The sequence below is a fragment of the Manis javanica genome, chromosome 6, assembly GCF_040802235.1.
Source record: "Manis javanica isolate MJ-LG chromosome 6, MJ_LKY, whole genome shotgun sequence".
Lineage (NCBI taxonomy): Eukaryota > Metazoa > Chordata > Mammalia > Pholidota > Manidae > Manis > Manis javanica.
Window position 1 is genome coordinate 1,205,015 of NC_133161.1, and position 25,145 is coordinate 1,230,159.

A 25,145-nucleotide genomic window follows, 5' to 3' on the forward strand; every position below is an offset into this window, starting at 1 on the left:
AGATATCTGGTTGGATCATGTCTTTATAATTGTCATTTTGTCACTGTCAGTGTATCATCATCAAGTATTACAGTCTAGTGAGAAAAATATAAATTACATAACCAGCTCGATACTGGGCAGCTTTAGGGATTTTTAACTGATGTTAATTTTTAAACACTGAAATGATATATAAATAACCATGAAACACAGGAGCCTGTTTATAAAGAAACCAAACTGCATACCTTTACTCGTTCCTCAAACGGGACCACGAAGGGCAGCTCGGTAAGGATGGCAAGTTGTCTCTCCTCGGACACGGACAGTGGTGGGGGCTCCAAGCCTACTGCAACGCACGGCGAAACTGTCGTTAGTGGTGCACACCCTCCCTGCCAGGCCCATGAGGCTACTACACACTATGGCTCTACTTACAGATATGCTGCAAAAAGCAAAGCTATTGGGGCAAAAAACCAACCACTGGTGGCCAGGAGCTGGGGGTGGAGGAAAGGTCCACTACACTGGGAATGAGGTAATTGCTGGAGTGCTAAGTATTCTATTTGGTTGATCATGGCAGTGTATGTTTATCAAAAATCACAGGACAGCACACAACAAAGGGAGTTTCACAGTAAACCTGCATTAAAAGAGAAAAGTGCTCCAGAACTCACCATCCAGGGTGGACTGCAGGGGGCCTATTCTCCCCATTCGCCGGAACCGCCACGCGTGCCTGGAAGCTGGCACATAGAGCTGGGTGACCTGCAGGGACCAGCAACCCTTGCTTAGTACCTCCTCATGTTCTAGCATAAACTGCTACCTGTCCCGCGTGCGTGCAGCAGTGTCTCTCATCTAGCTGTGCTAGCCAGGTCCCTTCCGTGCTCTCTGCCCCACGCTAGCTGCTCTTTTACACTCTAACAGTGTGACTGCTTTTTCCAGCATCTCCAGGAAATCTCTACTTGTTCTATTTAATGATGTGTAATGTCTGGGCATAGGAAATCATGATGATATGATTGCTTACAAAGAAAACCATATCACATTAAAAACATTAACAACTTCTCACTATTACCAAGTATCCATTTTCTCATAATTAAAAAAGCCTGTTTGAACTGGTATCAAATAAGGTTATGTGACACACTGCTTCGTAGCTCTTCCATCTGTCGGCCCTGCAGCCCTTACAATTCTGACACAGACACCCTTGTCCTATAGCAGTCCCATCGCCTGTACTTTGCTAATTGTATCCTCATGGTGTGATTTAACATGCACGTCCAGGCCCTTCAGTTCCTATAAATTTGTACTTATATCTACAGGTTTCATCACATGTGGGTCTGACATTTAGCAAGAACGTGTCAGGGGCAGCGTGCTCTTCCCTCCCAAGGTGCTGTCTGCTTGCTGCAGGTTTGCATGATGGCTGTTACAGGTCAGCAATGAGGTGGAAGATTTGTGCCAAAACATGAGTCAATTAATGCCACCAGACACACTGGCTCAGCTGACCTTTCTTTCTGGAGTAAAGCAGCAGCATGTAATTTACGTTCTGGCAATAACAGACTCGTCTCCCGGGGGGCTTCCAGCCCAGTGCTGGGGCCCAGTGCGGACACCAGGATGTGGGTGCCCATTCGGAAATACCTTCCTCACATACTATTAGCTGGAATACTTTTACACTGAGAAGGATCTAGGGTCACCAACTATGTGCTTGGCCTGAGGTACAGTTCATAAAGGAAAAGCAGGCTTTTTACAAACTGGTACTCAAAGTAACGGGGTGGTTCCTTTGTATCCTACAAAAATGGCCAATAAAGCTCCTCTTCTTTTTAGTATCATCATGAACCCAGTTTTAAATCTATGTCGTATTTAGTCCGCAGCACCTCCTGCTGGCAGGCTGGGGCCCCGGCAGCTTATGGCCCTGGCACAGGACTCAGTGCCTCCCGCGGTTCCCTTGCTGGGCAGGGACAGCGCGCTCCATGTGCACCTCGCAGGGACTGTTTCTTTTCCTTGGGAAGGGCTGTTTGGAGGCCTTTCCCTGAGCCTTGGAGGTGGTTCCCTGATCCAGGGTCTGCCACCATGCCAGCCTGCTCAGTGGGCAGAGGTAGAAGCGCAACAATCTTAATTCAAAGATAAAATATCTTGTGTGGAAATAATGCTTCTGAAACTTTTCCGAAACACCTGTTTTCTTTGATGTTTAAGTAATGTTGTTTTCTTCCATACCCCTCCACTCTCCACTCTCTGCCCTCATCCACAAGATTTTTGAATCAATCTAGTCATCCTTTTTCTGATAAACAAAAATGAAAATACCTCATGGCCTTTGTTAATTATTCAAACTTATTTTTTGATACACTATTGAAGCTACTATTGATCTAGATCTTGGTAATACTGAAATTTGCTTCCGTTCCTTTAGAAAATCAAGGATAAGCTCCATTTCTTTTAAGTACTAAATATATATTGATAGTAACTAATAAAAGCAAAACCTTTTCAACCTCAACAAAGAATCATTAGGCTTCAATATAATGCCATAATCAGCAAATTAGGATTGGTAACAAGTCAAGACACATGTTTAAGTCATGTATGATATCACTATATATTCTTTTATGTGATCTGAGAGTTAATAATAGTTTACTGCTAATATTTAGTTACTTAACAATAAACAATTTTAAAGGATTTATTCTTCTCCCTGGAATTACAAAAGCTGAAAAAATATACTTGATAATAAAATATCACAAAGACCTTTCCATAATACCTTATCTGCTTTGATATCTTCTTGCTCTGACAGCCAGTGATTTGGAGGACAGAAATTTCTCCTTGTGTCTCTGGACTTCAGCATTTTCACCAGATTGGTGATGACCTGAAGAGGAAGAACAGGACCATGTGACATAAAACAAGCTCAGTGACCACGCTGCACAAAAGAAGTGACACTGCCCGTCGGAAGTCGAAGGACACAGCTCACTTCCTCCGCTAAGTGCCTGACAGGCATGGGCTTTGGCCTTGCCGCCATCAGACCAGTGTACAGAAGTATGTCATTCAGTGGTCACCACAATGAGTTTTAAGTACAGAGCAGTAAGTTACCTGACAACAGAGGAAAATTAACATAAATATGTGCCTAAGCTGCTGTTTTAAAAACTACAAGGGCAGTAGGAATTACGTTTTGAAACAAATGTGGGAATGTATTAGCTCGTCTGAGCTAAATGAAAGACATCTCCAAGTAGAGCAATTTCATAAAACTTTTTCCTTGGGTAAGATAGCCATTTCTTCCTTTTCTGAAAACCATGGTGAGGAGACAAAGAAGTGGCCTGGGTATACATGTCTCATGTCTTCCAAAAGGAAAAACAGTTTCAGTATTTCCCTCACATCAACTTTTGGCATTAAGTCCACACCCCACGCTAGCCGCACACACCTGGTCCACCTTCCTTCACAAGCACCCCAGATGTGCCGGCCGGACCTCAGAGTTCCCACTAACTGCCCAGAAATCCAGCAGGTACTTGATGACTGACTTGGGATCAATAATTAATTGTAAATTTTATAATATGTGATTAAAGAGATGTAATAGCACCATCATTTTTAAAAGACCTGAAGTTCCATGTTAAATAGAAATGTATTCTGTAATGAACAAGATAAACCACCATAAAATTGTAAATACAGTTTTACACCTTTACAACCAGGATTTGATACTATAAACACTACATAGTTAAGATAAGACTATGATGTTGTTTTCTGAAAAGGCCAGATTTGTGTACACACTGCCTCTAATTAAGTAAACAATAATTTGGATAAGCAATAACGAAATTAAAGTAATGTGGTAAATTTCCAAATATACCCACTGAACAAGCAAGACTGCATAATCTCAATTGTCAATGGAGATTTCCCTTTAAAATTCCACAATATAGCAATAGAAACACAAATGTTTCTTTTATGACATACAAACCCTGGCTAGCATCCACAGCTACCAGAAATTGTGTTGCATGAAAATGGGTGAGAAAGGGTCCCTGGCTGGTAGCTCAGGCCATTGTCACGGGGACAGTGGACAGTGTGCCCATGGACAGGGAAATGTACCACTTGAGCGGTTTGGTCATGTAGACAGAACAAGAGTAGTAGACCTCTCGTGATCCAGAGTATGGCTTTTTAACTGGTAGCTCTTCCTTGCCAATTTAGTTGTGATGCTTGCAGCATTTTAAAGCCTGTCCTAATACCATGGGATGTCCTTGTTGAATTAGCAGAAATTACTAAGTAGACAGGGTGAATTTGGACTAAGTCATCCTTGACTATCGGCACTGTTGTGGCTGCTCAGCGGCTAAGCCACACAATATGCAATGCTTATAATTACTGATCTCACGTGTAGCCGAGGAACACAGACAGCAGCCTAGTTTTTCGTTCTATCTGGTTGACTGCATGGGCATAACAAGGACTGGTCACAGAAATAACGCCCTTAATTCTTGGAAGTCTCTTGGTTTTGTTCTTCAAAAGACAAGACTCTCAATGAGCCACGCTGCGCCTGCTGTCTTGGTCTGGGCCACACCCAGCTCAGCCGAGCGCACCCTCAAGCACACCAGGCAGAGCTCACCCCACAGAGTGTATCCCTGAGCTCACCCCGCAGAGTGCACCCCCAAGCACACCACGCAGAGCACACCCTGTAGAGCTCTCCACACAGAGCGCACCCCAGAGCGCATCACGCAGAGCTCAGCAGGTGCTTTTCCGGCACTAGGGACCCCCGGGCACAACCTTCTATGAGGGTCATATCCTGTCTTATCTTCCCATTTTCACAACCAATTTTATCGGTATTTTAAACACATTCAGATTTAACAGATATCATGTTGAAATTTACCCACAATACACAACTTTCTGACAAGTATTTACATACATTTAATTGCACCCATTTAATTATGGTTTACCCATATCATTGCATCAAACCCTGACATCCTCTTGAATATATTATGCCCAAGGGACATCTGAGGGAAACGAGCTTTACTGAGCATAAGTGCACTGCTCAAGGGCGTGCAAGGGCATAACCAGGGCTGCTTAACTCCAGGGCAAAACTTTGCCCACCTCCTGGTACTCATCTCTGTCCAATCTATGTTTATAAGGACATTTATTTTCTGTAGGTCACAAACATTATTAAACTATTTGGCAATTAATGCCATAATTTACATTTGTTTGAATTATGAAATTAAACATTACAAAGTTTCAATACAGGGCATGTCTTTTTGTATTTCACATGAAAAAAAGAAGGAATCACATATTACTGATAAAACATCCTGGTATCTGTGATCCCCTCTCCAAAAAAAAAAAAAGGTTAAGAAAAGAGAGAAACAGGGGGAAAGGGTGTGGGGTGAAAGGAGATGGTACCAAAGTGATCTGGAAGATGTTACTAAGGAGGGGATGTCGAGATAGGAGTCACTGCAGAAAAGCATCTATTAACAAGTTAAAGTTGAGAGCAAACCAAACTTGAAGATGAGTCCCGGATAGGATTGCCAGAGAAAATATAGAACGCCTGGTTAAATCTGAATTTCAGATAAACACCAACTTATTGTTTTAGTATAAATATAACCCAAATATTGCTTTATTTGAAATAAAACAATATCCAAAACTACTGAACAGGACATATTCACATCTAAAAAAGCATCTGCTGTTTATCTGAGGTTCAAATTTAACTGGGCAATACATATGTTTTATCTGTTAAATCTGGCAATACTAGACGTGGACTAATTCCCAAGACACTTCTCTAGAAAATCCCATGTATTAAATCCAGCTAAGAACATTTTCCTCCTTCACTGAAACTATTTTTCTTCCAAATTTTAAAGAAAAAGACAAATTTCAAGAAGCCATGTAAATTTAACTGGGTCCATTTTGTGATGTCAGAACACCTTGAGACATGTTCCTTTTCTCTATTAATTTTCAGTATCACAAACGCCAAGTGCTATACAAATATTTGGTACCAAAAAGCAAAGTTTACGGAGGTAGCCATTAAAAAAGTTAACATAAATTGACTAAAGATTGTGAAAGGTAAGGACAACTGGAGTAACAACCTTAACCTAGTTCAACTGAGAGCCAGTGTTGAGGTCAGAAGACAGTTTTTGTTTCACCTTCAGTTAATTTTACCAAATTTTCTGGCCTAGATATCCCTACTACAGAAGGCTGTTACCCAAGCTGAAGGACTTATAGAATTTTAGATTCAAAAAGAACCCCGGGGGGAGTGGGAGCAATGTTTGGAGCCAAGATGAAAGGCCGCGAGTACCTGCCGAGGAACCCTCGGCCCCTCCTCGTTGGGCGTGCGGGAACCTCCCAGACGAATGCAAATGTCCACGCAGGGGCGCCACCAAAAGCAGTTTTAATGCAATTCGATTGAGAAGCATGTCAGTTAATTGTTTTAAGCTGCTCCTAGGAGATCCTGACATGCAGTTAGACTTGAAAACCAGTGTGTTAAGAAACAGGAAGTAAACAGTAAACAAGCCACCCAAGTAGGCAGGGCGCCGACTCCACACCCGGTCCCAGCAGGTGCTCAAGGTCTCAGACACAACAGCACCATACTGACAGGACGTGGTTAAGGGCTTCTCCATGCTAGATCTGAACCTTAGATCAAATAAATGCTCAAAAACTAATAAAATGATTTAAGTAAACAGAAATGCAAACAATGGTTACATATGTTCTATTATTTACCAATTGAATTAAAGATAGGTGACATTTGTAAGCAGGTCTCTCTTAGCTCCTGTGTTGAACAGATCAAGTCAATAACTGCTTAAAAGCATACAGATCTGGCATAAAAACCACAATGGACAACTGTCCAAGTCAAAGATTATAAATTAACTGGCACTATTTCACAGGATCACTGTGTTTAAGAGTTCACTGGCTACGAGGATCACAAGAAAATCTTGACTGAAGACTGTAGGGAAATATTACTGAGCATTACAAATATTACCTCATATGACTCACTTCCATTTATTTATGCATACCCTTAGGTGAACGAAGGCCGCCAGCATTAGAGGATGCCAGTTCTGAGTGGGGATCACTGTTATTTAGTTATGTTAGTGTGACCAAACACACACACACATAATCTGAATTTTGAAAGGCAGCTGAAAGACTAAATTACATTATAATAGAAAGTAATAGTCTTTTTCTCTTAAATCTCATAAATAAAATCAAACATCTTAGGTAATTCTTTAGAACAATACAAAGCATATGATACAGCACAAATTTATGTTAAGTGTGGTAAATGGTAAATATGTATCAAGTAAGAAATTTTAAAAATTTTCATTTCATAATGAAGAATACATAAAAATGGAATGAGAAAAACCAGTAAGGCAGCAGCTCTGAGAATATTACCTCACAGAAGACCAGCATGAGTTTTCCCAGACAAAATCGGAAGTTCAGAATGACCTTAATGGCTGTTTTCATCCTCTGCACTCCAGCGGCACTGACCTCAGCTTTGTTTTATCTCAGTGTAATCAGACGAGTGCTTGTCTTCTTCACTACTGATGACACTGGAAGCACGGGGCCTCCGGCCGCCTTCATTTATGGCACTCCTGTTGGCAGCAGTGGCCCAGCCTGGGCAGTCAGGAAGCGTCTAACATGGATCACGGCCGTCACAGGCCAACCGACTCTTACGAGGCCCTTGGTTACCACTTGTGAAAACTGGCCTTTTTTGAAAGCCACTAGTATTCTGTGCCATGTTGAAAACACTATGAAAATACTTCCTTTAAAACATCCACTGTATTTACTCAAAACAAACACACCTTCAAAGATCGAGAACTACACGGCACCACTCTATAGGAACAAAGGACGTGTGGCTTTGTGACACTTGGTCACCACCGACAGTTCTTGGTGGCACTTTAGGATGCAGTCAGAGCACTGCTGGCATCTAGCGCTTTTACTGTTTTAAGATGTCTTTCTGAGACTGAGGCTCACTCATGCCATAGCCCTCTCCTCTGTACATACAGATGTGTGCAGACAGGGAAGGCACAAGAGTCCCCCTCTGTCCCCCAGCACACCTCCTTGCTTTGAGGCAACTCCTCTCAGTTTGACAGCTGCACAGACACACAAGACAGGACCCCCATTCCCTCACAGGGCTCAAGCCGTCCCCGCTATAAATCACACTAACAGAGGAGTTTGTGAATTCGATGAATGCATAGACTGTTTTAGCAGTAGCAGTGCAGGGCTTGGAAACTGACCTCAATTGTTACAGTGACAAAGAAAGATGACCCTACCCACTTGAAATTCTATGTTCTGTGACCAGCCAACAGAGTCTCTCACAGAAATTAGCTTCTAGAGGACCATCGTAAGACTGAAAAATGAAAATAGTCGGTGGCTGAAGCAGTCAGGTCTCATCATTTGCAATACTGTCAAAAATGAATGGAACGAAGGAAATCATTGGCAAAATGCTTCTTCCTTCTTTGATTGGTTCTTCCTTGAATTTTCAGCTCAAATTTGGCACTGAGTTATACAACACATGCTAGCATTCTACCTTACCACTTTTCAGAGGGGGTTGTATAGTAGCAACTGAGTTCCAATGCTGGCTTTATCATCTACTACTATGTGACCTCATCGGTAAAAAAAATGGGGATAGAGCATCTTTTGCACGGATTTACTGCATTATATGAATTAATATATGTAAAGCTCCTAGAATGTTGTCTGAAACATAGTTACCATTGAAGAATATTTTAAAGATAATTTTTTCTGAAAAGAAGAATTAATAGAGGCTATCCTCTTTCCTATTCAAAGACTATACCTTGATTTTTTATTATTGTTAGGCTAGGGATCAGCTCAATAGCCGGTAATATAAAAAAGCTTTTTTTTTTTTCTGAGAGAACAGGAATCCTGTTCAAAAAAATTATCTTCAAACAAATTCAATTTCAAAACCTAAAACAATCCTATACCAAAAAGAAGTAAACTTCACCCTAATTTCCTAAAACCCTCAATCCTTAGTCAAGTTGTAATGAGTTATTCTGAGGTGTAAGAAAAAATTCAAAAAAAAAAAAATTTTTTTCATTTAGTGCTTCAGTAAAATAAAGCAGGCTGGTGGGAAAATATCTTATAATCTTACATAACATTACTAGATAAGCCTGTCATATAAAAATTATGAAATCCTCAATAGCTGGTATAAAATACTGAAATTATCTGATACACAAAATCTGATATCCTACACAGTAGAAAGCTTTATTAACAAAGATTCCTTCCTTCCTAATTACAACCCTTAAATAGAATTCGTGCCTCATATCGAATTTACTGAGTATCATAATTCCTCCAGGTGGTAAAGATACCTCGAGACAAGTGCTGGGCATAGAAGCCACAGGGCATAAATCTGCAAAGAAGTAAAAAGCTAACCTTTGCAAACAATATGCATTCTCTCTCACTTACCAACTTTACATCTCCCTGTATGGCCCCGGAAGATGACTGGTTAGCCAGAGACGGGTAAGATTCCTCAAGGGAGGAACAACCTAAGACAGGCACAGTCGCAGGGGGGCCATCAGGTGAGAATTTGGGGATCAACAGAGGTGAGGCTCAGAACCTCACCCCCCCTGCTTTGAGAGAAATCTTCTGCATCCGTGGATGTCTTGCTGCCCTTGTCTAGCCTGGATTAACACTTAGTCCATAGGCACACACCTGATCATCTGATCATCTACATTTGCCTTCTTACAGCACTAAACTATGTTTTCTACCTTTATCTTGCATCTACCTACCAGTTCAGCATTTTAATAAAAATAAAAATAATAATAATAATAGGAGAAATGTGGGATCAACATATAAATCAAGTACAAAAATCAAACGAATATTCATATTTGACCTGATTGTTTATAGGTCATATTGCATGATCAAAACCGAAAGTTTCTGTGATGAATGCCCTTGTACTGTTCACCATGTAAGAATTTATTCACTATGTAAGAATTCGTTCACCATGTAAGAACTTGTTCGTTATGCTTCAGAAGATTGGAGACTGACGAGAATTAGGCTTGAGATGGATTAATGATTGTACATTGAGCGTTGACCCCCCTATACTGAATTTTATTGTTGTTAACAACCATTTGATCAATAAATATGAGAGATGCCCTCTCAAAAAAAAAAAACAAAAAAACAAAGATTCCACAGTATAATTAAAAACTTAAAGAAAAACATGTATGCTACCGTAATACACATACCCAGGAAAAGTTTACACCAGAATTTTAAGTTTTAAATGGGTGAGAGCTTATTTTTAACTTAGAAAAGTTGCAAAGTAGTCCATCTTTAAGAAGGTATATATTAAGGGCTCAACATGTAACCTTTAAAGTTTGGGAATATACAGACAGGTGATTAAAATAAATTGTGCAAACCAAATTCAGTGACGCATTAGCACTGTATTCATACAATCAAAACATTATCAGTTACTCTCGCTACTACTAATGCCTTGCTCGTAAGTGAAATGTGTTGTAAAATCAGGCAGAATGGGCTGGATAGAGACTATCTTGCACTCGTAGGATGAATAAGCAGTCCTTAATTAGCCCATCAGGTTAAGTGCAAGCATTAATGGGCCTTTCCTAAAGTCTAGCTTGACATCTTTCTCCAAACATAGCCAAGAAGAAAGTTCCATTAGCAATATTAATACAAGCTTAGTTGATCATTTTCATTCAATTAACTTCTTTCAATTAAATAGATAGCTTGACAAAAGCAGTGATAAAAGACCTAAAGGGACAGCTGATGACTCGAACTGAACATTAGCGTGCGAGAGGTCACTGGTACTAAGCGGACTGTAAATCCAGCATTCAATTTGGGAAATGCATGTCTTCTGCCCTCCCTCCTTTAATGAGCGATTTTAGCTGACTAGATGTGTTTGCTGCAGAAATTTCATGGGAAGCCAAGCGCCCTTTTTCTTTCCTTTTTTTCTACTCCAATAGTTCTATTCTCAGTGGGGTGGTTTCCTGCCGACACTCCTGGCACACTAACTTGTAACTCCTCTTTCTGCATGATTAAAAATGAAGATATTTTAAAGTAATTTCTGTTCCATTTGCAATAAACCAATGACCTTATTCTGCCTGTTATTTCTTGAGCGATTAAAAAAATAAAATCTGTAAGAGATCTTTTAGTGAAAAATAAACATGAAAACATTAAAAATTTTTATTTATACTTCATCTCATCACTCCAAGCTCTTGGGACAATGTATAAAAGATGCTTGTAACAATGCAAACAGAGGACTTTAGAGGAAGATGAAAATGAGTCCTTAACTTAAGAGTTTGGCAAATTAAATTATGCCTGAAACAAACTTCTATTCTGTTCTTGTGAAAAGAGTCGAGTCAAAACACATTTGTACTTTACTTAACCTCAGTAAACAAACAAAAAACATATATTCTATACCTTGAATAACTGAATCCATCGTTTCTGTTCCATTTGTATGCACTGCTGCATTTCATAATTAGTGGTGACGCCGACACTCTGAAGCGCTATGATGTACTCTTCCCGGACGTCTGGTTTTGTTTCCGGGTAAGCCAGCTTGATGATCCCTAAGCACGCATCTCGAAGGCACCGAGACAGCATTATAAGCTCTTCTAAAGTAAAAGGCATCATTGATGATTGTCTTTGACCTACAACTGAGAAACATAATCCAATTTTCTATTTTTTTCTCATTTCGCCACAGACAGACACACACACACAAAGACTTAAAAGACTGAAACCTTTTCTATCATCCACTCACACAGGCTGTGGGGTCAACACAAACCACTCACAACTCTTACCTTCTATGGGGTCCCCGAAGAATTCGTTGTCATGGATGGAAATCAGTGAATGACTAAACAAGGAGCTAAAAAGATAGAAGAGTGGGATGATACGACTAGAATCTTCAAAAGACATAGGAGAACCCCGTGATATCACCTGGAGCAATGGCACCATAGACCTTGAATTGGGGAAAGGGAGAGAAAAACAATGATTTTATGATTAGTTTTAGTTGGGGAACAAATTAAGGCACAACATCAGACAAATATAACCAGGGAAAATAACATTTACATTAGCAATTAAACTTAACGGGAAGAGAAAGTCATTCTAACAATACAGGTCAATACATAACATAAATTAAAAAATGGGACACCAACCCCCCACTAGCCCCCACTGGACCAGAGTGATGAGTGTGAGCCACCGGCCCCAAGGCTGAGCCTGAGAAGAGAGTCGCAGTGAACGCCACGATTAAACACACACACCTTACTTCTATGTGCATGAAACCCTCCCCGCTTCCCCTCTGCTTGACATACTTAACACAGGTAGACCATTCTGGTCTCATGAAAAACCTAGCTACTTACATTTAAGAACATTCAAAACAGTCGACTTTTAAGAATGAAATCTCCTCTTTTCGGTACTAGGCTTTATTCTATTATCCAAGTTTACCTATCAGCACACATTACTGTTCCTGCTCGTAAAGGGACGTCAGTGTCCACCCAGAGCAGCTCTTCAGGGAGGGGTCCCAAAGAGCTCTACAGACCCCTTTACCTGTTAAGAGCTGTGACCTACTGACTTTACTTCTCCCTCCTAGAATCGGCTCCCTTTCTTTCTTGGTTAAATGTGGTTCCTTTTCTTACTGAACATTTAGCAAACGGAGATTCACTGATAAGCTCTTTCCAAACCATGAAGCTACGAGGTGGCCTACAGTAGGCCAAATCAATCCCGGGTCAGCAGACGGTGGGGGCAAGATCCCGCTTATCTTCCTCCATGTGTGTCTTGACCTTGAATACCCATCTCCACAAAACCACAGGTATATATCAAAGGGTCATGCGCAGGAGTCAGGATCCAGTCATCAAGTGGCTGCTCACCATTGCCAAAAGCTCTACAAGAGAGCCAAGCAGAGGGCAGTGCCAGGCAGACGTGCCTGTATTCCTAGTGGGGACCTGGTGAGCATGGCTGAGCCACCTGGAGCTATCGGGTCAGCGTGACGCACTGTTCAGGGGACAGCACTGCCACCAACAGGGCTATGAGACAGGGACCCTGACGTGCAGCTGGAGTCTGTTCCCACTAAGAACCACACTCTGCTCATGATCCTACACACTCTGAACTGGCCGTCTTCCCACCCAGTAGCTGCACCTTGCGTTTAGCACTCTGCTGAATGAATTAATAGATGGAAGCGATGCATCCAAAATGAAAACGTAGTGAACACATACAAAAAGGGACAAAGGACAACTGTCCTACCTCACTGACAAAGCCAGGATGACAGAAAAAGGCTGCTGGCGGATAACCAAGGCATGGGGGCGCTGCCTGGATTGCCCATCCCACGAGGACCTCCATGCCCTCAGCTTCTCCCCACCCAGCCCAGTGCTTGCCATCCACGCAGCAAGCACTGGGCTGACATGCAGAAGAAACAAGGTTCAATGCCACATTTTGTTGGTATTGGTGAAAGCAATGGTTTGTATCATTTAGTGCCCTTACCACTATATGCAGAAATATGAAAATAATAGATACTGTTGATGAACAATCATTATTTAGGGGGACAGGATACAGGTCAAGTTGACCAACTGCAATTTGGATCAAGTATTTCCTGAATCTAAAATGTGATAAATCAGTTTTCAGCTGTTATCCCTGTTAATAGTCCTTAACTTAAATTCATCACCATCTTCATGATGAGTTATGAACATATATCCAGTATGCAGAAACACTTCTATTGGTTCCCTAAGAAAAGACGAGGGCAATTATTCAACATTAGTTTATTTGTTCTCTTTGACCTCCTGTGAGGTACACAAAAGGAATTAATCATATTCACTTTAATGGCAGAAAACATGATTGACAAGAAGGGCCAGATGTCTGTCTGTGGTCTTATTCACCCAGGATATAAATGAAACATATGTCCCTTGATTCTCTGCTGACCACTCTTTCTGCCATAAACACTGACTCAAACATTCCTCTGAAAACAGGTCAACCTCAAAGACTTATGTGCAAAGAAGTCCATAATTTACTGTAATGGAAAAGACATTGATTCGTGACTTGGAAAGCTGGCTGGATTACAAGCACCAGTGAGACCTGGGACAATCCTCGCTTCCGCACACAGCCTCTGAGCAGAGGTCTCCATGCTGGGCCTGTGGCAGCCATCTCTCCCCTCCCTCTGCCTCGGCCGGAACACTTCCTTCTGCAGAAGCTGCTGTTAAAGGCACTTTTGCCTAAAATTGGTTTGAGTACTGTTTCCATTACAGGGAGTACTATTTGCTACTGGTGTTGATTCAGAGGGAAATGGGCAAAAACAGGGAACCCAAACAGCCCCTCCTGAGTTGGAGGCACTGGCAGCCGTGCTAGCTCCACAGTCACTGCCTAAACTGTGACAAGGCCAATCCCCTTCGCATTAGGATTTGGTAAAGGACGTCCAATGGTAACAGAAACCAGTGGCCCCGTGCTCCTTCATCTACCTGCTTGGTCACCCAGGAGGCGTGCACCATCCTGGCCCAAGTCTCCAGGCTCGGACCAGGAAGTCTGCATTTTGACATGCTCCTTATGTCACCAAAGCTTAGGAGTTCCAGCTGTGTAACTCCTGCATGAAACTATTTTCAAGTTAAACTCATGCCATTTGCAGAGAAATCAGGCTTTCATTTAAAATTTTATTCTAATAGTAAATATGCTGACATATATTAGGATACACTGTAAGCTTCTAGAGGAATTTTATATTTAAAAATCAAACAAGTAAAAAGAAACTCAAGTTCTCAAATGGGATTTTAAGAAAACGGTTTAAAAAATTTGCTTAACTTTACCAACTTGCAAAAGAATATTAATAACATACATAGTAATACCTCATTTTTCTTTCACACACCAGGATTCCATTTACTTATGGAGACACAAATGCTGTAAACACATGAGCAGTCAGCAGGCAGGGCTGGGACAGGGCCTCTGTTGCCAAGTGAGACACTTACAGGTCAATGGTAGTTTCCTGTCCTCATGAGCCTCAGGCTCCTTTTACCCTAAAGAAACCTGTCATTCCTGGTTATCGTGGGTGGTATAGTAACAAGCAGCTGATATGCACACAAAACCAAAGCAAAACACACCTACAAGAGTTACATTGTCATGTGAAGATGAAAGGAAATGAAGGAATGTTCCTGAAGTTATTCTGGGTTTCTAGCCTCTCTTTTCCTGCTATTCATGGTGACACATGATAAATCCCAGCCTTTCTGAGGCCCAGCAGCAGAGGGTATCACTAAAAACTCTCTACACACTAGGACACAATTGCACTTAAATTAAAACACAAAAGTAACTCAAAGCAATGCTATCACATAAACCGACGTGCCCCTTTCTTAGCAAACTGTTCTGCACAGACGATGGGAACACCTCTCACAGGGCTGGCCGGCTCTGTGGCTCTGACGGATCAACCGCCACCATGTGACCGCCTTCTCTTCCACTCACACCACACCGAAGCTCAAAACCCAGAACTTTGAACATGAGATTTTTAGCATCATCAACACCCCCCAGACCAGATGAAATCACAGACGAGTGCATATTTAAATGTTAGACACCCACCCTCACCGACCAAAAATTCTTTCAACTTTTTATCCTTAAAGAACAAAATAAAACAACCAAATGATTTCACTCATCTGTGGAGCATAAGAACAAAGCAAAAACTGAAGGAACAAAACAGCAGCAGAATCACAGAACCCAAGAATGGACTAACAGTTGCCAAGGGAAAGGGACTGGGAGGGATCGGTGGGAAGGGAGGGAGAAGGAGATTGAGGGGTACTATGATTCGCACATATAATGTGGCAGCGGGGGCACAGGGAGGGCAGTATAGCACAGAGAAGACAAGTAGTGACTCCATAGCATCTTACTACACTGATGGACAGTGACTGTAATGGGGTATGGGGGAGACTTGATAATGGGGCGAGTCTAATAACTACAGTGTTGCTTATGTAACTGTATATTAATGATACCAAAAGAAAAAAAGATTATAATGTAAAAAAAAAAAAGAAACAAAAGACCCCCTCAAACAACAGGAAACCCTCTTCCTTCCCAGCTCTGGCCTCCAACCGGTGCACTTTCCTTGCAGAGAAGAGACACAAGGGGCCAGCCGCGTGTGCAGCTGTCTGGGAAGTTCAGTCTGCACGGGGTGGCACAGACACTTGGTCTTTTCGTATTATGGTAGAGAGGGATTATTCAGACTTCTGACAGAGTAAGTGGGCAAGTCAGTTCACCGTGAAGGATTTCTGAGTATCAATTCTCTACTTATTACACATTCAGCTAAAATACGTAAGTTAAACATTCTAGCTGTTAAATTACACATTGATTCATGTAAGAAAACTCATATTATTCAACAAAGAGCTTTACAGACTAACTTCTACAATATTTTGTTTTACTTTTTGTAATGGTGTTAAACTGCTTCATATCTATATTTTCACTACCAAAAATGTACAGGAAAGTCATATGGAATGAAGAAATTCCAAATCTATGGTTTTAAAAAAATGACTACATTTTTAACAAATTTATCCTCATGATAAATATTTTTACCTTGATAAAAGATTTACCCTCATGAGATTAAACCATACTTTTAATAATATACACAGATAAACAGATATAAACTAAGCACTAATTTCCTCTTTTTGTGAAACTGAGACCATCTAGAATTTTCCTTCCAATATGAAATAAGGTTACATATGAGAAGTACTTAAAAATACGTTCTTACAGTATTTTCTTACTGCCACTTTCCATGTCCTCAGGCTGTATTTTTAAGTCCATGTAATATACGTACCCTGTGATCATCCGTGTCGTCATAGAGGATATGAGAAACCAAAGATGTCTCAGAAACCTGACATTAAAGGCTAAACTGTAGAGAAGCCTGAAAAGGAATGGGGGTAAATATGTAAGTAAAAGCGAATATTCACTCAGTACACTTCTTCAAGATGACTGTGCTCCACATCTGAGTACATATATGTTATTAATAAGCTACAATGTGTTACTACTAGTATTACTAATACATTTTAATATTTTTAAATATTTAGTGACTGATTTTAAGTCACCACTTTTGAAACAAACACATAAAAATGTGTTGTTTATGTCACTAACTCAAAAATAATTTAAATCAAAAAATGTATTTTAAAGGTTTTTAAAAGCCCCTCCTGCATAATATCCATTAGATTGAAGTAGGCGCAGGAGCTTCTGTCTTGCGAGTGAAGGACAGCGGACTCTGCCCTGTGCAGAGCCCTGCGTGTGTACCTGGTACACTTCCTAGTCACGTGACCTCAGGATACAACACCTCCGTAAGTTCGGTAGTCAAAAATCAAATTTCAAACTCATGAAACCAGATCACATGAAAATGGCTTAGGATAGTAGGAACACATGGTTTTAAGAGAGGAATGTGATTCTACTTTAAAATCATCTTAGAAGAATAAAAAGTTGGTTTAGTATACAGAACTCAACAGAAAGGTTTTCACAGGAATTAAGAGTGTGTGTTAGAATGCTTGTGGAATGAAAACTCAAAGGTAAAAAAACCATGAGCACAGACTCCACTAGCTTAATTCACATCGTCTAGTCTTGTACACTTCCTGTGGATGCTGAAGCCAACACCAGGTCACAGGGGTTTCAGACTGGAGGGGACCTTAGAGATACACCCGTGTCCCAGCCCTGAGGAGGCTTAGCAGCTGTACGCAGAGCGGGCAGACCGCATTAGCAGCAATTAACGGCGTCTGGATGATCTGACGCAATAAAGACACAACACAGTGTGCATCTGCAATTCTCTACCTAAATTCTCAGATTTAACTACTGGAGTTACTAGAAATGGTGTGACTAGCATAAGAAATTTTTAATAGACAAAATTCTGCAAGAGGTGTATTAACTTAAATGCCTACAGTGGAAGAAAAATGAGCAGAGTTTAGGTAATTAAGTCACTTTTCAATACAAAAAATCTCAAATTTGATTGAGCAAGGACTTTCCAGCATTCAACCCAAACATCAGATACATTCTTCAGTATCAACATTTTCTGAGCGTACAACAGTGCTGGTTGAAAAAAATCCAATTTATTTTAGTGTGGTGCATTTTGAGATGCCCAAATATCAGCAGAAGCACAATTATTTAAAATACAGTAAAAGCATGAAAGATGTGAAATTGACCTAGAACCATGAAATCTTGGGCTAGAAAAGACTCTATTAGATCAGTTAGCCCAACCACACTGTTCAAATGTCACAAGGCCAAACACAGTCGTTTCCATCAGTTTCTATCAGTGCGTCATGTTGTAACAAAGGAGTAACAATTACACTAATTTGTAGGAGAGCCCAACGGATGAATCTCAAAATGAGGTTGAGAAATTTTTTTCAAGTTTTACTGGAATAATAAAAAATGGTAGTAACAAAGCAAGTTATAGAAGATCAATTAAATAAACCATATTATCAAGTATGTCAAATCCCTGTCATTAATATCCAAGCAAATTTCCAATCAAAATTCACTTCAAAAAAGACTATTGTTTGAAAATTACAGCTGTATTAGAAAATAAGAATACATAACTCATCTCTGAGATATTTAAAATGCCTCCCACACATAATGTATATAAAAAGCATTCAAATTTTGACTTTTGTTCCTTTTATGGAGTTTTATGTTATGAACGATACCTAAACCATACAGAAAACAGAATAAGAAAAAAAGCTATGAAAAACAAGAACTCTCAATACAAAAGAATTCTAGAAGGTAGTATTTGCTTGCATTATTTCTCTTTAACCAAGAAATTGAGTCCTTTTTAAAAATGTAATATCTAGTATAATCTTACTGATAACAAAATTTCCTAAAATTGTTTTAAATATAAAGAACTAAATTTAGCACTTAAAAATCTGGGGGAAAAGCCGTATTTTCAGTAATTGTTTCCAATGCTCTTTTTTCCTTAACAATACAAAAAACAAGGAAAAGAATTTCATCTCCTCTTCCCAGAAACAGAGTTAATACTTTAGTATAAATCATTCAGATACTCTTGACACATGTAAACAAAAATGGCTTCTCCTCATACATTCTCTTCTAAGACAGTTTCTCACTTTAGATGATAATGAACAACTTTTCACATAAATATGTATGTACCTATTTCTGAAATGCCATTTTAATGGCTATACATTTCAAGAGTTATTATTCAAGTTAACTTTGGAGCAGTTGTATTTCTTGAACTAACCACCCAACAGACAATGATAAAACAAATTTTTAAACAGTTTTATAAATTACTGAAGGTTATTTTGCTTGGGGCTTTACTGCTGAAAGGCAAAGACATGACATATTCTTTACATACACTGGGACATATTAAAAATTACCCATTAAGCTTTCTGTAGCTGAGACAACCCTCTAAGTTAATTAGTAAAGGGCAACATTTTCAACCCAGGTCATAAATTCAGGCCAACTGTCTGCAGGGACTGTTTAAGTCATTACAGAGAACACAATGGAGGACACCAGTGAGTGGGAGCATGCTCGTGCTCTGAAGGTCCAGAGCAAGGCATTCTCAGACACTGCCTCTGTATGTGAAGGTATCGCAGGTAAAGAAAGATGACAGGTCAGCCACCAAAAGATCATTCCACTCTTGTAGCTCACAAGTGCAAATATGATACTTTGTGTTTTCCTGCTGAAAGTATCACTTTATCAGAAAAAGCAAGATTAAAATACATATATAACATTTTACCTCTAGGTGACACAAGATTAAAAATTCTGAATTTCCTTGATGACAATAAAAATTTTAAGACACATTTCAGTTTGAGGCAACCTGCCAAAAATTTCCCTCTCACACACCAGGAACTAGAGTAGATGACAAGCTAGACACACAGCTGTGTTAATACTCTGTAACTATTTAAACAGACAACTGACTTCCTGACTTCCAGACAGCAAAATCAAAGTGAGGGTTGCCCCCCACCCCCGGCTTAGTTAAAATGAGGGCCTGCACATGTGTTACCCCAGACACTTTGCTGACAGCCCTGCCCTATTTGTCACACTATTCTTAAAACAAAAAAATTTTGTGCCTGCCTTTATTTGTGCTTGCTTCTTCCAAGTTTACTTGTCTTTTCCATGAATCAGTTACTGTTAACAAGCATTCAGAAAAGTCTCAGAAGTTTAAAAACTCACTAAAAATTGTGACTAAAGCACACTAAAATGTGACCAAAGCAAGCCTACTTTACTAACTTGATGTGTCTAACAATAAGCACAGCCAATTAATTCATAATCTATAATATGCTTTCAAAACAGATTTAATAACAAAATCATTGTGTTCAAATGTTAAAAAGCTCACGAATTTGTCCTTTATAATAGAATGCAAATCTTAACATGGATAGAGCTGATTAAATATGTTGATTATACTGAAAATATTGATAATAAGCAAGCACTAAAAGGTAAAAAAGTAATCTTTTTGTCTCTGTAGGTACATCAAGTATTTTTTCCAAAATATTATTAAAATCTGCTTACACAAACATGAACAGTATATAGTGATTCTGAAACACAGAAAACGTAAATCTGTGCTTTTCTCCATGGAAGTCATTTGCATCATTATTCCATCTCAAGTCATGGAAAACAGGAACTCACCAATCAGGAGCTAAGGAGCGCCCGCTATCACTCTTCTGTGACAGTGCTGGAAGACAAGTACAGAGCAGCGGTGCATCTCCCTGGTACTGTCTAAGTCACAGTGATGAAGAACATCACACAAAATTAAGCTGGCTTGTCTATTAGTTTTTTGATAGAAAAATCAAGCACGTGTTGTATTAAAACTGATCTGTGGTGCCTTACGATTTGATGTATTTTTAAGAAAACTACAAGTAAATTATAGTATCGGTCTTTCTTATTCCTAAAACACAACCTTTAAAATTCCATTTCAACATTTTTAAATATCAATGAAACAAAATAGCTAAGCATACAGGATATGACCCTCTACCCACCTTAAGTGTAAGCAGGCAGCACTCTAATGGGGAGAATCCACCATGACATGAGTTTCAGTGTAACTTGTAATTACACGTAAAATCTGAGCATATGCACTCAGGATGGCTGCTGAAAGATGACCACCTTTCAGAGATATGAGACCAGCACAGGCACACAGAGCAGACAGCACTACAGCGTCACGTCAGCGCAAGCCCGCAAGCTTGGCTGGGCTGAAGGGACTGTGTGGCCAGAAATAAAGTTAGAGCGGTAACTAAATGCTCAAAAGTGCTATGTGGAGAGAGGACATGATGATGTGCCAGGGCCGAGGCGGCGGGAAGGAAGCACATGAAGACGCCGGTGCGAAAGCCACCACCCAGGGACTGAGAGCTGAACAGAAAAGGAAGGTCACGAGGTTTAGAGGGGGCCATGGAGGAGGCTGAGAGGGAAGCTGAGCCCAGGCAGTGCACGAGAATGGTGTCCTGCAGGCGCGCGAAGGAGACGCAGGAGGGAGGTGGCAGGTCAGGAAGCAAGCAGCGCAGGGAGGCTCTCCCGCTGCACGGACCCGACCTGCTCCCCCAGAGGCCGCCGCCAGCTACGCGACCAGGTGCTGAGCCTGAGCCAGCCAGGGCTAAAGCTGGGCGCCTGTCATGGGCCGTCCTTGCCGTCTACTTAACACCCAGCCTTCCAGGTCATCTCTCTGATCCTGGGACAGTGCCTGCCTTCCTTTACCTTCTCACAATACAACTGGTTACTGTGGCTCCTGTTTAAAGGAAAGAATAGGTTTTCTTCAGGAAGCATGAATTTCAAATCCAAGTATTTATTCAGATTTCCAAGTCCAAAGGTAGGAGCTACAAATTTCCTCAGAAAACAAGCTAGCAACTCAGTTATTACTCAAATCTTAAAAATTTTAAATTTAACTCAAGCAAAGCTCAAAACCCCATTAAAAAGTATTCAGTTAAAAATCTATATTCTCTTCTGCCTATTACCTCTCCAGCACAACCAGAATGTGAGTCACCACTTCTATGAATTTCTTATGAATGCTTCCAAGTTTCTTTATGCAAATATCAGTATAGATTCTTGCATTTTCCCTTTCTGATAAGAAAGTAGGTTATTCACATTGTTCTGTATCTTCTTCCTTTTTCACTTAGATAAACATCTTGGAAATCTTCTCGTATCAGTATAAAAAGGGCCTCCACGTTCCCTTACACAGCCTGGTGATCAACGTGAAACGAATGAAAATTGCAAATCCCAACCCTGAAAACAAGGGAGTAACTTGAGCCAAGGAGGAGCTGAGAGTTTTCAGCCTAGGAATTTATTAATCATCTTTTAAATACCTTTAAGAAAAAGTGAAAGCAGTTATAATCTGCAACAGATAGATAGGCCTGCTTCTCTTTCATGAGCTACGAACTGCATTCCAAATAATTGAAACCAAATATATTTAACCACAACTAAAGTTCCTAGAGTAGTTTCTTGGAGGAAATAGGTGCTATACTGATAAAATGAAGGCTACGTAGAAAGCTCCTTTACCCACTGAACGCCTGGAAGCAGTTCATTGGTGAACCTGAAACCAGAGCTCATTACAACTCAGAGCGAAGGACTCTGTGCAGCCCTAACAGCGGGTGTCACCCATGTCCCACTTCTCCAGCAGTAGTAAACCCCACAGGCTAGACAGTGCCTTGTCAGAGGGCCGGCTGAGCTGCTGGCATTCCTCACCTAGAGGCCATCTCAAAGAATGCCTTCCTGAGCCAAGTGTCTGTACAAGAGAGGAGGACGAGCCGAGGCAACAAACTGCAGCAGGCTGCTGATGTGGCAGCGCCAGCTCCTAGCACGACCACCACAGGCTTTTACATGGCACTCTATTATTCCTGTGTTAAATTCCCAAGACACCACAAAACTATCACTCAAAGGAGGGGAAAAAATGGTCCAAGATTACCGACACATTTACCTAAGCACAAATTAGCCACATTTTGACTTGTTTGTTCTGTCTCTCTCAAAAGTTGGGTTTTGAAAAACAAAAATTTCAAAGTGACAGAGTAAACTGTCAGGGGCAGTCTCATGAAGAGAGAGCCCTGGAAAAGCCCCAGAGGAGCCAAAGACTGGCTCCATGATGCAGGCCTGAGTTCAGCTGTTACAATGGGGCTGGGACTGACCTCTTTCACTTCCCAGGTACTATAGCGAATGAGCTTATGTGACTTGTTAACATACTACAGGGCACTTCAGAGCCTTAAAAGGAAAAGGATTCAAACAGTATGAGTTGGTTTAGAAAAGAAAAACAAGCTTTCACTTGCCATGAATGCTTGGACAGTAGATAGAATCCTATCATGTTCCACCAGCAAATAGCAGGAAAACCGATAAACGCTTGAGATCAGAGGAACCCGAGGGGAGGAAGCGCGCCCAGGGAGCGCCCACACAGCAGGGAGGTAGGGCAGACTTGCCTGACTTTCGGGACCATCACGCGATGCTGCACCATCAGCGTGTGGCAGACGGCGGCCATCAGCGTGAAGGCCTCCTCGCCCGCAGAGTCCCTCCAGACCAGGTCTAACAGGGTATTGGTCTGCCGCTTCGCATCCAGCTTCTTCAGGCACTCCTCTGTTATGTACGACACCGACAGTCTACCATCCTCCTAAAACACACCAGAGAAGCGCGACCAGTCAGTGATGCGGTCTGCAGTTACCTCTGCAACACAAACACATATGAAACCTGAGTTTTCTTCAAGTGCAAATACAAGATAGACATGATGTAAGAACCATCCACATCACAATGACCATACTGGTATCTCTACTAATGCCTCCATTAAAGTGATGTGAAATCCTCTAGAGAGCAACCATCAACCTCTGTATTAGACACCAGTTTTGCTCAGAACACAGGAACTGGGACTACACAGCTTTTGCCTACTTACGTGACAATATTTCTAGTATTTACATGTTAAGAAAAGTTCATTTAACATTTTTTTATACTACACTGTCCTAAGCAATGTAAAAGTGTGTGAAAATACATTATCATCTGATAGAATTTCCATTTTAAATTATTTGAGATCACAGTTTAAGCAAAATAGAACATTTAAGACCTTTTTAAAAAAAATCAAATGAAATACATAAAATCTACTACTTTATATCATAATTTCTGTAGAAGATCTGATTCACTGAACAAAACCTGAGCTAATACTCTATGCAATTTACTTACTTGGGGTATTACCCAAAGATACACATTTTTTCCTATATGTGTGATATATGAATATATACAAATGTGAATATATATATGACACTGGGTATGGCTGACTACACTGTTTGGAAATTTGGATGGATACAGTTTATGTAATTTCTATTAATTTACCAAATAAAACATTGTTTTAGAGATAAAGGTAATAAATTCTATCTGCCAAACTTGAATCCTAAATAAGATACACTTAATAAAAGGTGTCAGAACAAGAACTATTTTGTTTAAAATAATTATGTATCAACAATCATCAACAGGTTATTCAGAAACCTAAGAGTTTAGAGTGTGAAATCCGATTCAAGGAAAAACCTCATACAATCAAGGTAGATCCTACATAATTAAGTATCCTGGAAAAGAAAAGGCAATATATAAGCAGACATCAAAAGATTTGACTCAGAAATAAAAAGTGATTTTTGAGTCAAACCTGTGAGTACACAGCTTACAACTGGGTCATCAGTTCTAAAGTGAAATGTGGACAGGAAAGAAGAGAGAAACCCATGACGGGGAATATAAACGTATGGGACCCCGGTAAACAGACCCCGAGACCCTTGTGCACTGAAGAGCAGTGAGGCGGCATGCGATCGCCACGGATGTCGATAATGAAGCGCCAGACCGCGCCTGTCGGAAGTCAGGTGTGACCACAGCAGTGCGCCTGAGTGTCCTTTTCTGTTTCACGAACCTTCACACTCTGCTTTGTGCCAAGTGTTCACAGGCAGGAAGGACTTCCCAACATCCCTCCAGCAAATACAGCCCATAGCCTCATCTTCACGTGGATACAAATTATATTGTACATAAATAAAAGTTTAATTTCACAGATTCTCTAGAAGTCACGTAAGTATTAAAAAGCTGTCTTCTAAAAACACACTTCATTTATTCCACCTACAGGATCCCCTTTCTTTTTTTGACTGTATCATAAAATTTACACTTAGTTCTGAGTCCTGAGGATGCTATAGTTCCAGCAACCACCAAAAAATTCAGTTCTGCCCCTTCGCAATCACCCTACACCAGCTGTAAGGCCAGCAATAACTAATCTTTCTTTTTCTTATTGCTCGGCTTTTTGCATCTCTGCTGTCAGCTGTCTGTACCCGGAGGCACAGTGCAAACACTCTTTCAAGCCACAGCACCCTGTACACTTACTTTCCCTGGAACACGTGAGCCACCCTCAGTGTGTTCTTCCTGGGGTCAGACTTACCTATCATGGTCAC

The 25,145-nt window shown here is 40.6% G+C and overlaps 1 protein-coding gene across 11 annotated transcripts in view; it reads right to left on the reverse strand.

The window, feature by feature from the left end:
- UBE3C (ubiquitin protein ligase E3C) overlaps window positions 1-25,145 on the reverse strand; it is a 130,266-nt gene that overhangs the window by 52,674 nt on the left and 52,447 nt on the right. For 9 of the 11 annotated variants that reach the window (XM_073238122.1, XM_036999196.2, XM_073238125.1 and 6 more), the window contains 7 exons: window positions 23,160-23,347; window positions 16,610-16,696; window positions 11,646-11,803; window positions 11,269-11,501; window positions 2,696-2,800; window positions 639-726; window positions 222-319 (listed from right to left, as the gene is read on the reverse strand). In XM_073238122.1, coding sequence (XP_073094223.1) covers window positions 222-319; window positions 639-726; window positions 2,696-2,800; window positions 11,269-11,501; window positions 11,646-11,803; window positions 16,610-16,696; window positions 23,160-23,347 — 957 coding nt within the window. The remainder of the gene's footprint in view (window positions 1-221; window positions 320-638; window positions 727-2,695; window positions 2,801-11,268; window positions 11,502-11,645; window positions 11,804-16,609; window positions 16,697-23,159; window positions 23,348-25,145) is intronic. The other 2 variants (XM_073238121.1, XM_073238124.1) reach the window with 2 other exon arrangements.